The sequence below is a fragment of the Pteropus vampyrus genome, unplaced genomic scaffold, assembly GCF_000151845.1.
Source record: "Pteropus vampyrus isolate Shadow unplaced genomic scaffold, Pvam_2.0 Scaffold28, whole genome shotgun sequence".
Classification (NCBI taxonomy): Eukaryota; Metazoa; Chordata; class Mammalia; order Chiroptera; family Pteropodidae; genus Pteropus; species Pteropus vampyrus.
This window is the reverse complement of record NW_011888809.1, coordinates 1,960,488-1,978,077: the sequence shown is the minus strand read 5'-3', so window position 1 is coordinate 1,978,077 and position 17,590 is coordinate 1,960,488. Positions and strand designations below refer to the sequence as shown.

Here is a 17,590-nt window from a genome sequence, read left to right as displayed (position 1 = left end):
ATATTCATTCAGTCCTGCTCTGTTGTAGGCTCCAAGCTTGCTATTATCTCACAACGTTATTGGCTTCATTTTAGTGATGATGTGTGAAGGCTAATTTGTATTATTAAGCCCTAAACTTAAAAATGACAAAGTTCAAGCCTAAATCTGATTCCTACACTCATATTCTTTTCATTGACCCATGCTGCCTTCTTGGTGATATGTCCGTCTGAACAACTGAGCACCAAAAAAATTTAGTGAACTGGATAGTCTTAATTAGGTTCTAATTAACATTTTGTTATATTTACTATTGCCATTTTTTCATTTCAAAGAATGTGAGTTGTGTTAAGTCGTATTCCACACATTATCATCCAAAATAAATAATCTAACTTCAAAACTTAAAGTGTAATCATTTCCTTTTGTTAATAGAGGTCCTCTAATTTTGGAATTTTTACTAGTTTAGATATGATCCTACAAGTTAAGGCAGCATAATTACCAAAGGACTATTGATGTTTCTGTAATCTCCATTAAGTATTTAATGTTCTCATGCTAGCCTGAATTTCTGGTTCTTTCTCACTTTATAGGGCTTGTCAATAAATCAAGAAATTTGTCTCCATTGATTTCCATTACAAAAATAAGTCTAGATTCCTACAAGAGCAAAAATATAAATTGAGATATAAGCATTTGAGAACATAGCTAAGATTTAAAATCTACCATTTAAGGAAAAGTTACGGTAGTTGATCACAAGTCAGTATTAACCTGTTTAGATGAGGTTTAAGTTGAGGATCAATCAGCAAGTACTTACTGTGTGATTTTATATGCAAAGCATTGTTCAGGATTCAATAGAGAGTGAATAACAAGAACGGGACATAGTACTAGCCTTTATGTTGATTCTAGCTGAAGAATAAGTGTAAAAATTTATCTACCTCCTATTCCAAGAGTTATAGAAGGAATGTTTAGGAAGTCATGAAAAATAAGATTGAAAATGCAAGATGAAGTCAGGTTATATAGAGCTGTGCTGTCCAGTATGGGAGCCACTAGCCATGTGCTGTTATTGAGGACCTTAAATGTATGACTCAGGGACTAAATTTTAAATTTTATTTAATTTTAAATTTAAATAGCCACATGTGACTGATGGCTACTGTGTTGGACAGTGCAACTCAGTGGTGAAAAGCCAGTGAGTGTTTTCCAGCAGAATGAGAAGATCCTAAGGAACAATGAACAGTGATAAGGAAATAGACAAAATGACATAAGCAAAATAACATGAAATATATTGTGTCTTATCTGGCCCTTTATACATCTTTATCTTTATCATTATCCCAAGTTAATTATGTATCTTAAAATGCCACTTTTTTGTTGTAGTTATGTTTTCCAAAATATGTTGTTAAAAAGATATTAACAATTGAAAATTGTTAATATTTTTTATATTAACAATTGAAAATTGTTAATATTTTTTAAGGTTTCGGTATAGCAACATTTACTTATATTCTTACACAAAAATTAGCAGTTTCCATTAAAGACTTTTTTCATCATTGATTATTTCATTAGGAACTAAATTTATGTGTTATGTTTGGTAAATATGCCAGTGATTTTGGCTGAATTTGCCACATGGGTATGGACTTCAGTTGGTTCGACATAGATCTTAACACTTTCAATTAAATTTATATCCTAGTGTTGGTACTTAGACAAATTTACGTATGATATAGGTTTTCAACAGATTATACCTTCTTTAGTTTATATAATATACCCAAGACAATAAAACAGAGCATGTCTTCTTTTTACTTAAATACGTGGCTTCAAAAATTATTTATTAATCAGTCATTTTAAGTCTTTTTAACATATCTTTAAAATGTAATTGAAACTGTTTCTGAAATGTCTTTGAAAAATAGGACTAATATTACAGGCTAAATCATTATATTTATGGTAGTAATTCTTGTTTCAGTGAATATGATTTTTAACCTTGGTATGGCTTAATCTATCTGTTAAATCTTCCTTAAAATAGAATTCTATTGTATTACTAAAAGAGCAATGATGTTTTCTTACTTAGTAGTCTGCTATAGCCTTTACATATTTAATAAATACCAGTATGGTTAGAATTTTATCTGCTGTTAATAAAGCTTTAAGACAAAGTAAATTATATTCTTTATGTAATGATTTGACTGCCTTAACCTAGTTTTTGTTCCTTGTACTAATTGGCTTTATCTTAATTTGCTTACTAAACTAAATTCAAGCATCAAAAAGAATATATATATATGAATATAATAATTTGTCGAACAGGACCTTAGTGATTCACATTCCTGAGTAAAAAAAATAAATTTGAATTTTAGTTAAGAAAGTGTACACTAATCAAAACTTGGAGGGTGAATTTTATGGTTTATGAATTGTATCTCAATAAAGCTGTTATTAAAAATTCGGCCAGCACAAGAAAAAAACCTTGTTAGACCTACTGAAAGTGAGAGGGGAGAAGGTTACTTCCTGGTGTTTTTAATGCACACTTAATAAATTTGAAGAACTGCCCCATTACAGGGAAAGATTAAGATTGATTTTTTTTCTGGTTTGGGGTTTCTTTATCATCATAACTTAGGCGAGGAGTCACTCATTCAAGTAGGACTAACATAAACTTGTCATCAGGTGGTCTGTTTCAACCAGAGTCATTTTCCCCCTCAGATATATACTTCGTCTGAACTGTTCTTTGAGTCTGAGCAGGCAGCATTTGGGCGGGCGTTTAAGATGAGGTTCTAGGTAGAAGTAAGGCTTGGTAACTCTCCTTTGCCCACAGTACAAGTGTCAGAATTTTAACTAGGTTTCTCTTTTGTTTGAAACAGTGATGACTCGTGGCACTGCCTCCAGCCCATCCTATAGGTTCATATTGAATGATGGGACAATGCTTAGCGCCCACACCAAGTGTAAACTTTGCTACCCTCAAAATGCAGACATGCAGCCTTTCATCATGGGAATTCATATCATCGACAGGTACTACTTATTTGGAGAGCGTCATATGAAATAAGTCAGTTCACATGTCTCTTCTTTGAGAAAAATTTTTATACTCTTGATGGCTAGAAAACAAATTCTAAATCAGGCATTAAACTAGTTTGACGTATCCATACTGAGTTTTATAGTTTTGTTGCCTACAATAGCTCTGTTGTTCAAAAAGGGAGACAGGGAAGATGAGGCTGAAATGATGTCTTAAGGATAAAACCGAAAAGGTGGCTACAAGTTTCCAACATTCCATATGTGAACTCCCATATATGATCTTATAAAATATTTCGAAGTTTGTTCATATTGTTATTTTTATTTTTAAATGTATTTTCATTAGGGCAAACTTGATGGCTCCTGAGTTTAGGTTGACAGTTTCTCAAACGACAAATCATTAAACTATCAACTTGAGATTTTTGACTGTCATTGCCTCTAATTTGTTCTCTTCTCTAAATACGTTTTACACTGGTGTATATGGTATATTCAAGGAACCATTTTCTTATCCTATGAATTATTCAAAATCCTACATTTACAACTATTTAAAATTTAGCATTAAACAAAAACAAAGACATTTCCCCTCACTTCATCTTTTCCTCATATGATATATTTGCTTATTGGAACATGGTAATACCAGTCACAAATCTGTTGTCATAATTATGGATTTGAGTGAAGAACTTGATGAAAATCTGAATTCAGTATTCTGCTTTTTTCTAATTTTAGTTTAATTTATGCTTGTGAGTGGAATTAGCACAGTTCTTTTTTTCATATTGTGATTTCTCTTTCAAAACATCTGCTATGTCTGCATATCACCCTTTTTAATTTTTACATCAGTGACACAGTATTTTCCTTACCCAGTCTTCCTCTTTGGAGTTGAAATACTTAAAAGCTGTAACATGGGAGTCATGAGTAAATGCTTTGTAAACAGAGATGTGGGACGTTTCTCTTTTAACCAAAAGTATTATTGTAATGTTAATTATTTGTGTTAAATATTGAAAAGTTAAAAGTACATATATTAAATTTTATTTCCCAAGGCCAAGAAAGATTTCTTTTCCATGTAACTAAAACCATTATCAAATTTATAGAACCATAAGCACTATTTTCTATTAAGAGGTGCTAATATTTCACATTACTAACAGTCCACTGTTGTTTCTTAATTTAAAGTGATACAGAAGCCCTTGATAGCTTGAAATATAATGAGGTGAATGGTCTCGTTTTATAATATGCATCATAAAAATATTTTAATGGAAACCAATAAAGATGTTTGAATAATAATGTATTTTCTCCCCTAGGGAACACAGTGGTCTTTCTCCTCAAGATGACACTAATTCTGGAATGTCAGTTCCCCGAGTAAACCCCTCCGTCAATCCTAGTATCTCTCCAGCTCATGGTGTGGCCCGTTCATCCACATTGCCACCATCCAACAGCAACATAGTGTCCACCAGAGTAAACCGCCAACAGAGCTCTGACCTTCATAGCAGCAGTCATAGTAACTCTAGCAACAGCCAAGGGAGTTTTGGATGCTCACCTGGAAACCAGATTGTAGCCAGTGTTGCCTTAAACCAAGGACAGGCCAGTTCCCAGAGCACTAATCCCTCTTTAAACCTCAATAATTCTCCTATAGAAGGTACAGGAATATCCCTTGCACAGTTCATGTCTCCAAGGAGACAAGTTAGTTCTGGTTTAGCAACAAGGCCCAGGATGCCAAGCAATTCGTTTCCTCCTAATATTCCAACGTTAAGCTCCCCTGTTGGCATGACAAGCACTGCCTGTAATAATAGTAACCGATCTTATTCAAACATCCCAGTAACACCTTTACAGAGTATGAATGAAGGACCCAATAACTCCGTTGGCTTCTCTGCCAGTTCTCCAGTCCTCAGACAGATAAGCTCACAAAATTCACCTAGCAGATTAAATATACAACCAGCAAAAGCTGAGTCCAAAGATAACAAAGAGATTGCATCCATTTTAAATGAAATGATTCAGTCTGACAACAGCTCTAGTGATGGCAAACCTCTGGATTCTGGGCTTCTGCATAACAATGACAGACTCTCAGATGGAGACAATAAATACTCTCAAACCAGTCACAAACTAGTGCAGCTTTTGACGACAACTGCCGAGCAGCAGTTACGGCATGCTGACATAGACACGAGTTGCAAAGAGGTACTGTCTTGCGCAGGCACTTCCAGCTCTGCGTCTGCTAACTCTTCAGGCGGCTCTTGCCCCTCCTCTCATAGCTCACTGACAGAACGGCATAAAATTCTACACCGGCTCCTCCAGGAGGGTAGCCCCTCAGATATCACCACCTTGTCTGTGGAGCCTGATAAAAAGGACAGTGCATCTGCTTCTGTATCAGTGACTGGACAGGCACAGGGGAACTCCAGTGTGAAACTAGAACTGGATGCTTCAAAGAAAAAAGAATCAAAAGACCATCAGCTCCTACGCTACCTTTTAGACAAAGATGAGAAAGATTTAAGATCAACGCCCAACCTGAGCCTCGATGATGTTAAGGTGAAAGTGGAAAAGAAAGAACAGATGGATCCTTGTAACACAAACCCAACCCCAATGACCAAACCTGCCCCTGAGGAAATTAAACTGGAGTCCCAGAACCAGGTGGGTAATCCTCACTTCACAGGATGACATTCCTAGTTCTTTTTTCCTTTTCATTTATTTAACTCCAGCCATAGACCAGATTTGGATTCAGGCTGTGTTTTTTTCCCTCTCCATTGGGAATATATTAAAAGGTTCGTATCAGTGGTTGAAAAAATCACAAGATGCCCTTAAGAGTTCTTCTCGGAACTTTGGAGGGCTGCAATATTAACACAATATTCTAAGAAAGTAGATATTTCTTTCTCTAAAATCAGAGTTCACGTCTTTGGAGATTTTTTTAAAATACCCTTCCTGCTCCCTCCTCCCAATCCCACCTCCTGAATACAACTGTCTGAGAATAGAACCCAGAAATCTATATTTTAAGGACGTTCCTCAGAGAACTCTGATAGGTAGCTAAGTTTGGGAACCTCTGTTGTAAACAACAGGGAGAGAAATGTGAGAAGGTGGTTGAAGCTGCCTAGACTGTCTCACTTGGCTATTTAATTTCCTTTGAAACATTTTCTAAGGCAGTTTATCCTCTCATCTGCTTCTAACCATACTCAACCCCCATCAGAATAGGGACTTGAGTATTCTGGGTAGTAGAGTGTGTAAAACACCCTGAAACAGAAGCACATATAAACAGATCTTAGCATAAATTTTTATGGATTAGCATCCTCTGTGCTTAGGCTGGGTGGAGGTGGAGGTGGAAATTGAATAATTGCTGTAGACTCTAAAGCAATTAAGAAAAACAAAATAGGGTCCCTCCCATCTAGGAGCTTACAAATTATTTAGACACAATATAGGCATCCATGAAATAGCTGAAAAAGTACTTACAAAGCAGTTGATCAGTAAGACTCTCCAGATTCGAAATTAGTATTCGTAGGTCCTTCAGTCTCTTGAACCAGCTTTGTTTTCAGCCCTCATCTCAGAAAAACCTCTCTCTTCTCACGGACATACTGTACTCTGGAAACATGGAAGTCCTTGCCATTCCTGGGGTAAGCCATGTCTCTTCTAAGCATCTGCCGCCCTGTTCTCTTTTCTAAGTCTGCTGAACTTGCTCTCATCTTCACAAACCAATTCAGACATCTCTTTAGAATCTTCCTCAGTAGCCGAGTTAGACGTTTCCTTCCTCTGTGCTCTCTGTGCTCTGGATTGTTTCTGTGGACTATTTGTAATAACACGATTTGGGTTATTTCTTTATGTGTACGCTCTTTGAAGATAAGGCTCTCTCTCACGTTTCTTGGTACAACTAAACTAATATCGTGTTTTTAAGCTGAAAAATAGCTTTAAATTATGACCATATTAAAACTCTCCCTCTGTAAAATTTAAAATAACAGCTTTATAAAATAAAACCATGTGTACAGTCCTGGTACATCTGTTTTGATGCACACGGACACTCATTTTTGCTGAGTTTATATCTAGGAGTGGAATTGCGGAATCATAAGATATGTGTATGTTCATCTTTAGTAGATAATGCCAGTTTTCCTAGTATGCAAGAATTCCTTCTGGTTGTTCCATGTTCCTACTAATTCTTGGTATTGTCACTCTTAAATTTTAGCCATTCTGAATCTGTGTAGTTCTATCTCATAATTTTAATTAACATTTCCCTGATAAATGTTGATTGGTCATTTGGGTATCTTTTGTGAATTGCTTTTCAAGTATCTTGGCATTTCCTCAATATGTTGTCTTTATCCTTGTAAGAGTTCTTTACATGTTTTAGATGAGTCCTTTATTGGTTATATGTTTGCAGATATCTTTTCTGTGCCATGGCTTGCCTTTTTCTTTTCTTACTGGTGCTTTTTCATAAAATGAAGTCCTTCATTTTAATGCAGTCCAGTTTGCCAGTTTTTTTCCTTTATGGTTAGTACGTTTTGCACATGTGAAACCAAAGACATGTTAAATAATGTTCATAGTAGCTTTATTTGCATTAGCCTAAAACTGGAAACACCCCTAACTCCATCACAGTAGAGTGGATAAATAGGTTGTAACACATTCATACAATGGGGTACTATTCAGCAATGAAAACAAATGAACTACTGCAACGTAGGACATTTCTGAATTCCAAAAATGTAATGTTAAGTAAAAGAAGCCAGACATTTAAAAAAATACATACATATAATTCTATTTATGTAATCTAGAAATATAAATATTAGTTGAATTAAATAATGAAATACAAACAGACATGTTGATAAATTATCTCAAAGTAATCATAGTAGAATAATATTGTGAAATAAAGGCCAATTTTGTCCTATGCATAAACTCAGGCAGATGTAGAGACTCCCTGGCTATCATAGAAGACTATTCATTAAAAAGTTTCCCAGATTTTTTTAAATGATAGAAAAGCCATATTAATGTAAATTTATTTTTTATTCCTTTATGAAGCAAGTCATTTTACAAAATTTTGAAAAACATAACAGAAAAAAATCACCCTTGATACTATCATAATACAGTACGCTTGACACTTCTTTCCAGACCAGTCTTTTTCCAATGCATAAATTTTATACCGAGATATATTAGTTAAATAATATATATACGTTATCTTATATCTTTCCGTATATTAATATTATAAGCATCCAAAATTTTTTCCAGTGGAATAGTTAAGTCATGTAATTTCTAATTATTTTTTCATTCTTTCATAGTTGCACTTAATTCATGGAGTTTAAAGGAGCAACTTTTTTCTACCTTGCTTTAGGTGAAAGTGTAGAACATACTTCCTCTAACTTTGGTTTCCATTTTTAGTTTACAGCTGACCTTGACCAGTTTGATCAGTTACTACCAACGCTGGAGAAGGCAGCCCAGTTGCCAGGCTTATGTGAGACAGAGAGGATGGATGGTGCAGTCACCAGTGTAACCGTCAAATCAGAGATCCTGCCACCTTCACTTCAGTCCACCACTGCCAGACCCACTTCCAGGCTGAATAGTACGTGTTGGGGACAAAACCTCATTTTAAATGTTTAATGATAATGCTGATTAGTGCTTTGTCTCTCACCATTATTGCACAGACCGTTTGTTGAGAGTGAAATACCTTTTCATTAATAAATTATATACAGTTACCTTTATACATAGGCACTTCACTCAACTCGTATATTTTAAATTATAACATCTGCCTTTTTGTAATGTTAAGGTGCACGGTTGATGTTAAGGAGAGCAATTTTGTGTTCTTAACCAAAACACCCCATATTAGGACTTTCAGATATTGGGTTATAATATTGGGTCAGATTATGTTTTCAAAGTGTCTTCCTTGAACACTAGTCCTAAGAGCAGCAGTAAAAGGATTTTGTGCTAAAATACGCTGGGCAAATGCTACATGGCATATACATCATTCCTCATTAAAGTTCCACAGTACATATTAAAGGTTTTAAGAAATCCTATGTTAAATAAGCCAGTTTAGATTTCTTTAACTCAGCATTTACCAGACTTTGAGTATGGAATTCCTTTTCTCAAGTAATACATGTTACCCCATAGAACGAGTTTTCCATGGAGCACCGTTTAGGAGACAGCCGTTGTAATAATTCACCACTGCTCTAGCCATGTTAGCATTCTTCTAATTAAGAGACATTTTGGTAGTATAATACTTGAAATTTCATGAGGGTAGGACTCTCAATTATTTTCACCTATGAAATTTTGAAGTTGAAAAAAAAAGTGGTGATAATTCCATTGTGTGACCTTGAAGCTAAAAGAAACTAACCAACTTACTTCAAAATTTGCCTAGATTCCTGACCTAAGTCTTATCCCTCTTCTGATGAGATCAGATGTGGGACTTATTTATTTCAGTCTTACTGTAGCTTTTAGCTGTAGTGACAAATTCACGAAAGTTTGCCAAGATTTTCATGCGGCTGGAAAGAGAATCTTGAATCATCTCTGACATTTTTAGGAGTAGTTTTTCAACTGACCAGAACACTAGATAAGAGCAGACCCTAGGTTCAAGTCTCACATTGTCCATTTTATTAAGTGTTATTTGTTAAATGAATTTTCTGAGCCCTATTCTCTTTATCTGCAATATAAGCATTAGATAAGATGACTCTGAAAGTCTCTTCTACTTGAAAGTGCGGGTTTCCAGGCTCCTGTATATCAGGCACAGCTGGGGAAACAATAAGATGCAAGGCTGAAAGGTGATAAAACGAAAGTCTGCATATTGACTGGTTTGATCCTGGTCCCCTTCCCCATAGCCAGAAAGAAGATGTCTGGCTATGGATGTGTAAGGGGAGGTACCTAACAAAGGTCGCCCTGCCATCTAATCATCCAACAGTAGAGGGTACGAGAAGTAGTGAAGATTGACAGCAGAGGAACTTAAGGGAACTGTTAGAGGTGATAGCAATATTCTGTTTTCTTAATTGAGGTGGAAGATTAGGGGTTTATACCTTTGTCAAAATTTATTGAACTGTACACTTAAAATGGGCATATGTTATTGTGTGTAAACTATACATTAATAAAATTTACTTTAGAAATATCTGAGGTTAGAATGATTTCTAACCTATAACTAGGCATCCAAAGTTCCAGTAATTGTAAAGGTGGAATAAAGACATTTTCAGGTATAAAAGGGCTTAAATATTCTATGATATACTCACCTTTTCTAGTGAAAGTCCTATAGGATGTACCTTCAGCAAACAGGGAGAAAACAAAAAAGAGAAAAATAATGAGGTCCAGGGGAAAGAGAGGATCTGAAAGGAAGTCCAGGAATGATAGCTGGTCATCAGGATTAGGGAGCAACCAATGCAGGCTAGAACAGGGGCCTGAGTCCTCTGGAAAGGAGGCCTCCGGAGAAGAAATGGATTGCTCTTTTTGAGTTTATAGGAAGTATTACTGATTGATAGGTTTATGTAAAAAATGTTGAAGCATCTGAAAAGCTCCCCTCGAAAAGCAGGCTAGTAGAAAAAGTAAGAATTGTTAACTCCAGAAAAAAGAAAAAGCATGGTAAACAAAGGAGGTTTGAACACAGTATACAGTGTGACTTAGCAGTAATATTTGCACAGTCATAAGAATCTGAATATTAATTTGATAAAAAGCTGCGATCTCTGTTAGGGAATTGGGGACACAGGAGGTAGTAAGAGAGGTAGGTGTGATGTCTGTATGCTCATTTAATATATGACAAAGGCAAGAATATACAATGGGGTAAAGACAGTCTCTTCAATAAATGGTGTTGGGAAAATTGGACAGATATACGCAAAAAATAAAAGCGGACCATCTTCTTATACCATATACAAGAATACACTCAAAATGGATTAAAGACTTAAATCTAAGACCCGAAACCATAAAACTTCTAGAAGAAAACATAGGCAGTAATATCTCTGATGTTGCTACTAGTAATTTTTTTGGATATATCTCCTCGGGAAAGAGAAACAAAAGAAAAATAAATGGGACTACATCAAACTAAAGTTTTTGCACAGCAAAGGAAACTGTCAACAAAATAAAGACAGCCTACTAAATAGGAGAAGATACTCACTTATGATACATCTGATAAGTGGGTAATATCCAAAATATATAAAGAATTCATACAACTCAACAACAAAAAAACCTAAACAATCCAATTAAAAATGGGCAGAAGACCTGAATAGATATTTCTCCAAAGAGGAAATACAGATGGCCAATAGACATGGGAAAAGATGCTCAAGGTCACTAATCATCAGAGTAATGCAAATAAGATAGTACCTTATATCCATCAGAATGGCTATCATCAATAAATCTAAGAACAAGTGTTAGCGAGGATGTGGAGAAAAGGGTACCATCATACACTGTTAGTGGGATCGCAAATTGGTACAGCAACTATGGAAAACAGTCTGGAGGTTCCTCAAAATTAAAAATGGATCTACCTTTTGACCCAGCAATTGCACTTCTGAATATTTATCCAAAGAAAAGCAAAACAATAATTCGAAAAGATCTATACATCCCTATGTTCATGGCTGCACTATTTACAATAGCCAAGATATGGAAGCAACCTAAATACCCATCAACAGATGATTGGATAAAGTTATGATTACACACACACACACACACACACACACACACACACACACACAATGGAATATTACTCGGCCATAAAAAATGAAATTCTACCATTTGCAATGACATGGATGGACCTAGAGATTATTCTAAGTGAAATAAGACAGAAAGGTAAATACCATATGATTTCACTTATTTGTGGAATCTAAACAACAAAAAGAACAAACTAATCAAAATAGACTCACAAATAATAGAGGACATTCTGGTGACAGCCAGAGGGGATGGGGATTGGGGGACTGGGAGAAAGGGGCGAAGGGTTAAAGAAGTACTAATTAGTAGTGATAGATGGTCACGGGGATGGGGAGCACGGCGTAGGGAATGCAGTCAGCATTAATGTAATAGCTAGGTGTAGGGCCAGAGGAGAGAAAAAGTAATTGGGGGATCGTTTCAAAAACTGTATAAATGTCTAACCAATGTCCTGTATATTTTAAATATATAATTAAATAAAATGCAAAAAAATAAGGTAGATGTGAGAGAACTAAGACCTCATCTCTCACTATGGGAAGCCAGTAATCTAAAATTGAGATGTCAAGAAGTAGCAGCATATGCATATTTAGAGAAAATAGGCAAATGTCAAAGAAAACAGCTACACAAGCTGAGAATGGTGTGTCTCTTTGGAAGGAACCAAAAGATCAGAAGGGGTGAGGCAAGAAACTGCTTTTATTCAGAATGAACCTTTTGGTTTTGACTTGTAAAATTATGTGTATATATATTAATTTGATAAAAGTTAAAGTTAATAAAAGTAGAAGATATCTTCTAGCTCTACAAGTCTATAAAAGTAGAGTGTTTTTCCTTCACAGTCTGTCTTGAGGCAGATAGCTCTTTTTTCTCTCTTGAGATTTCACCCCCCAAATACAGCTCCATGTACAAAAGTATGTAAATAGGCCAGAATCTCTTAAGCCTTGTGCTGAAGTGTTGGTCAAGGCCAAAAGTATAGAGGGGAAGATAGTGAGGTATATGAGGGAGAGGATGATAGAGGCAGATGCCAGTCTACAATGTTTCAATATAGACCAAAAATAAAAAATAAAAATTCTAGAGGCATAAGGAGGCTAAGGAAACAAGTTGAGCAGGAGAAAAGAAAAAAGAATAAAGGTTTGGAGATGAAAAAGAAAGAAAAAAAGATGATAGGGCCAAAAATATGATGGCAGATAAAAGGGAAGAGGGGAAGAATAGCCACTAATTCTCTGCCACCTGTAGCCTCTATGCTGTCCACCACCACCTTTGACCAGAACCAGAGTCCATTATTGAGTGGCCCGTTCCATGTCGTAACCTTGCACCCACCCAGAAAAATTAAGCATCTTTCTTTACTTTAGTCTTTAATCTTGAACTGAACTGTGGCAAGTGTAAATGTCTTGCAGAGGACATTTTCATTATCATCATATTTTACCACCAGTTAGAACTTCTGGTTCTGTCTGCCAGGTCACTTTTTTCTCCCATACTTTTCCTTGCCCTTTTGCACTGTATTCTGAGAGAATCTCTGGGTCAAATTTTCCAGATCAAAACTGAATCTTCATGTCCATTCTGCTCTTCAGTCCATCTATTGAATTCTTTTCATTGTAGCTATCATGTTTTTAATTTCTAGAATTATTTTTTCCATAGAAGCCTATTTTTATGGATCTGGTAGACTTTTTAATCTACATGATGATAAATTCATTATACTTTATATTGTATGTATTATATTCTAGGGCTCACCCATTTTCTATATTAATCCTATTTTCTTTGAAGTTACTTTCTTTGTTAAACTTGCTCTCTCTTTCTTGCTGTTGACTTCTCTTGAATATTTGGTGAATTGGGGCTCTTCGTCTATATATAGTTGACCCTTGAACAACACGAGTTTGAACTGCTTGGGTCCACTTATACCTAGATTTTTTTTCAATAAATGCTGTAAATGTATATTCTCTTCCTTAAAGTTTTCTTCATAACATTTTCTTTTCTCTAGCTTATTTCATTGTAAGAATACAGTAAATATATGTATAACATACAAGATATGTGTTTAATTGTTTATATTATCGTTAAGGCTTCCGGTCAATAGTAGTCTGTTAGTAGTTAAGTTTTGGGGGAGTTAAAAGTTATACACCAGTTTTCAACAGTGGAAGTGTTATAGGGAGGTTGGTGCACTAAACCCTGCATTGTTCAAGGCTCAACTGTATACCAAAAAAGACCTAAAATGAAAAATAGAGGCAGCTAAGTGTTTCTTTAGCTAAAGTGAGAAGCCCTTTTGCTCTGGCAGTGAATATAGATTGATTATAGAAGCCTTGTTTCTATAAAAAGTTGTTGTGAGGGAGAGGGGGTTGGTGATGGGGAAATCCTTCGTGGCAGCCTAGCACCCACTTCGGGGAATTCCCTGGGCAGAATTCCCTCTTTGAGTCCTGTACTTACCACTTTAATCCCATGGGCACATACCAGAGTCAGCTGCATTCAGAGCAGGGGCCTGGTGGCAGCTGTTCAGTTGTCCTTTAATTTGTCCCTGTAATGGCCCATGGCCTGGTCCTTTCCTTTACCTGCTCCAGTGACCGCTGAGCTTAGAGTTATTCTGGTGTTCTGGGAAAGCTCCCCTTTTTGGAAAATCTCTTTGACCTGTTGCAAGTTTTTAAGTTTAGTTGAAGTTTCACCATCAGTCTGTTCCCGTCTGTTTTATCTTTCAGCAGTTCTGCATTGTTCTAGTCAGCTGCCATGATTCTTTTGCCTTTCTTCAATCTTAGATTTATTTTTCCTGTTTTATATCTTTTGTTATTTCAGTGATGTTTCTGGAGAGAGAATAAAATTAGGTGATAAATCTTCCACACTGAACCAGAAAATTTCCTTTGTCCATTTACATATGAGAAAACTAAGGTCTAGAGAATGAAAAGAACACACACACATTCACACACACAGACAAAATCATGCCCAAAGTTACCCAGTTAGTGTATGCAGAACCAAGATTTAAATCATCCTGCCTGGTTTCTAGATGTGCTGTTTATATGGACACACACACACTGATGCAGTGTGACCAAGCAATTTAAATAATTCTGTTAGAGAGGTACTACAAAAGCAGCACATCTGGATACATACTGCTTTCTCAGTGAGACGGCTTAGCGGGCAGGGTGTTGTTGATCAGAATGTGTACAATGCGCCTCTTCGGCAGCACTGTCAAAAACCTCCGCTAGGTCTTTTTCGTTATCTTCCAACCCCTATCCTTAAAATGATGAATTTGACTTTTGATATTGTCTGAAGTTATTGGGAACCAAATTTGTTGATCCAAAAAGAATAATAACTTTTTAATCAAAATCAAAATTAGATGTAACTATAAGGAGATGTATTTTTTAAGGACTCTTATACTAGTTAAGATAGGTCTAGAATTCCAAAAAAATTTGAACATTGACAATATCACTGGAGTAAGTGAGTGACCTCCTGAGGTGGTGGTTTTTATGTTTTGTAAAATATGTATTCTGAGATGATTATTTTTAAAATCTTATTTGTAGTACATTAAAAACACTGCATAACTAAAAATGTTTTACATTATTTTCAATACTTAAAAAAATCTATTTTAATGTCCCTACTTTTGAGGTTATATTTAGTGTATGTGCCTATTGATAGGCACCTTTTGCTACTACAAAGCTGTAATAAATAATCTTATGTAGAGATAATTTACTACACATAAGTTATATCTGCAATATAAGTTCTGAATAGAATTGATAGGTTTTGCCTAATAGCCGTTCTTAAATATCGTACCAGTTTGCACTTTTAACTAATAATGGTCCTCTTTCTGCACATCCTTGCCGGTATGTTGAATTATGCACTTTCTCATCTTTGCCAATCTGATGGTTTTACTTTTTTAAATATCTCAGTGTAGTTTTAATCAGTATTTCTTGTGAATTAAGTTGATCGCTTTTCAATGACTTTATGTGATCTATTCATATTTTCTGACCATTTATCTATTGGCTTATTTGGTTATTATTGATTTATAGATTTTTTTTGTACATTAGAGTCCTTTGTCTACATCATATTTAAAAAAATTAAACACCCTAACTGCTGTGCATAGTTACTGCCAAATATAACGCAAACCCGAACCAGAAATCTCCTTACCAAGAGCTGAAGAAAATTAACTGTGAACATCAGAATCACTAGATACCAAATTAACTGATAGAGGAGTAAAATGTGCAGAATCCACTCCCATGGTCAGACAATGCTGTCTACTGTGTACACAGGAATTTTTTAATAATATAAGGGGTTTTTTGCCAGATTTAGTATGGCTAATGGAGATATAAAGTTTTCCTTTCACCAGATTTTAGATGGAGAAAATATGATGTTGAGCCCTTAGCAGAGATGATAAAAAACATCAATAGCTTTATCAGGGCTCCCTAAAGGTTTGCTTTCTACTCCCACTTCAGCTCCCTCCCTCCAGTAAAGGGACTGATTAGTAGATGCATTGATTTCAAATGCCTCCTTTTAAAAATTCCTGTGCCTGTCTTAAGTTACGTGTATACATACTTACTCATGTTTGTGATAGGGACACAAACACGACCAAAAATAGTTAGGTGTATTCCCTGGACAAAGAAAGATAACTTGCATGTTTCCTAAAACATTCCAGCAAATTCTCAAATTTTTTATAGAAGTCTGTTTCTAAAGGAAGTCCTAAAAGGTTGAAAAATTACTTTTAGAATAAAAACCAACTTATTTTAAGTATACAGCCTATGCAAACAAAACTTTTAATTGAATCAAAGTTTGATTTTCTTTTTTCTTTTTTTTTTCTTTTTGGTTTGGGGTTATGACCCCCTAGTCACCAAACTTATTTAGCACATAAATCTTATTTTATTTTGAAAATATTTGACCCAAATTTTTCTTAACATTTTTTCCATCAAGACTAGTAAAATGAGATACTGTGTCCTGTTACTGAGTCAAACTACCTTATAGTGCTCAGTATTAATGGTAGATGGCCATGTAAATTTTCTTTGACTCTTAAACATTATTCATTTTGTCTAGATTTCTTAAAGGAAATAGGATTGAGGAATTAATATGTGGGGCAGAGCAATAGGACAGCTTTAGATAATCTCCTTTGGCCAACTTCCTGATTTAAATAATATCAGGAATCAAGTGATTACTTTCCCATCACCATTTATTGTTGTTTGTTTTTGTTTGTTTCATTTTTCAGAATCTCACAGAATTTGATTTCTTTATTATTTTTTTAGAGAAGACAAAGCTAGAATTTTTTGCATTTAGAAGTGAATGTGTTTATGTGGACCTCTACATTTCATTCATACTAAATATTGAGTATATTTCACATGAAAGTGAGTCTAACATGTTTTGTATAGTTGTAATCAATATCCAGCATTAAATATATTTTTTAGGCATCTTAAAATCTACTTATTCTCCATTAGAATGAGGAATTCTTCCTAATTATGTTTTCTCTTTAAATTCTATTTTTAGTTGTTTTTTAAAGTTATAATAACTGTGTGGTGACTAGACTTAAGATGGTGAACACATTGTGAGGTATATACATGTCAAATCGCTATGTTGTACACCTGAAACTAATATAATATTGTATGTTAATATTGTATGTTAACTTAATTTAAAAAAAAAAAATGTGTTCTCAGGTTGCCAAAACAAAATAACACAGACCAGGCAGTTTAAACAACAAATTTATTTCCTCATAGTTCAAGAGGCTATAAGTAAAGGTTAGGATGTTGGCAGGTTTGGTTTTCTCTGAGGACTCTCACTGGCTTACAGATGGCTGCCTTCTAGCTGTGTCCTCATGGTCATCCCTCTGTGTTGTTTGTGTCCTAATCTCTTATAAGAATAGCAGTCATAGAGCCCACCCTAATGACCCTATTTTAACTTGATCATCTCTAAACACAGTCACATTCTGAGGTACTGGGGGTTAGGACTTCAACATATGAATCATATAATAACGATTAATTAATATATGTTCATTTTAGAAATTATAAGCTATTATTAGAACCCTTAAGGGAAAATAAAAGTAATCCTTTATCTCACTACCTAAAAATCTACCAAGGATATTTAACCTACCAGAATTTTTTTCTGTTAATATATATGAAATAGTTTTAAAAATAGA

General features: G+C 35.0%; 1 protein-coding gene across 6 annotated transcripts in view; it reads left to right on the top strand.

Annotated features, from left to right (window-relative positions):
* NCOA1 (nuclear receptor coactivator 1) overlaps window positions 1-17,590 on the top strand; it is a 149,936-nt gene that overhangs the window by 99,985 nt on the left and 32,361 nt on the right. For all 6 annotated transcript variants that reach the window (XM_011356558.2, XM_011356562.2, XM_011356557.2 and 3 more), the window contains 3 exons: window positions 2,802-2,949; window positions 4,242-5,562; window positions 8,278-8,458. In XM_011356558.2, the coding sequence (XP_011354860.1) occupies window positions 2,802-2,949; window positions 4,242-5,562; window positions 8,278-8,458 (1,650 nt within the window). The remainder of the gene's footprint in view (window positions 1-2,801; window positions 2,950-4,241; window positions 5,563-8,277; window positions 8,459-17,590) is intronic.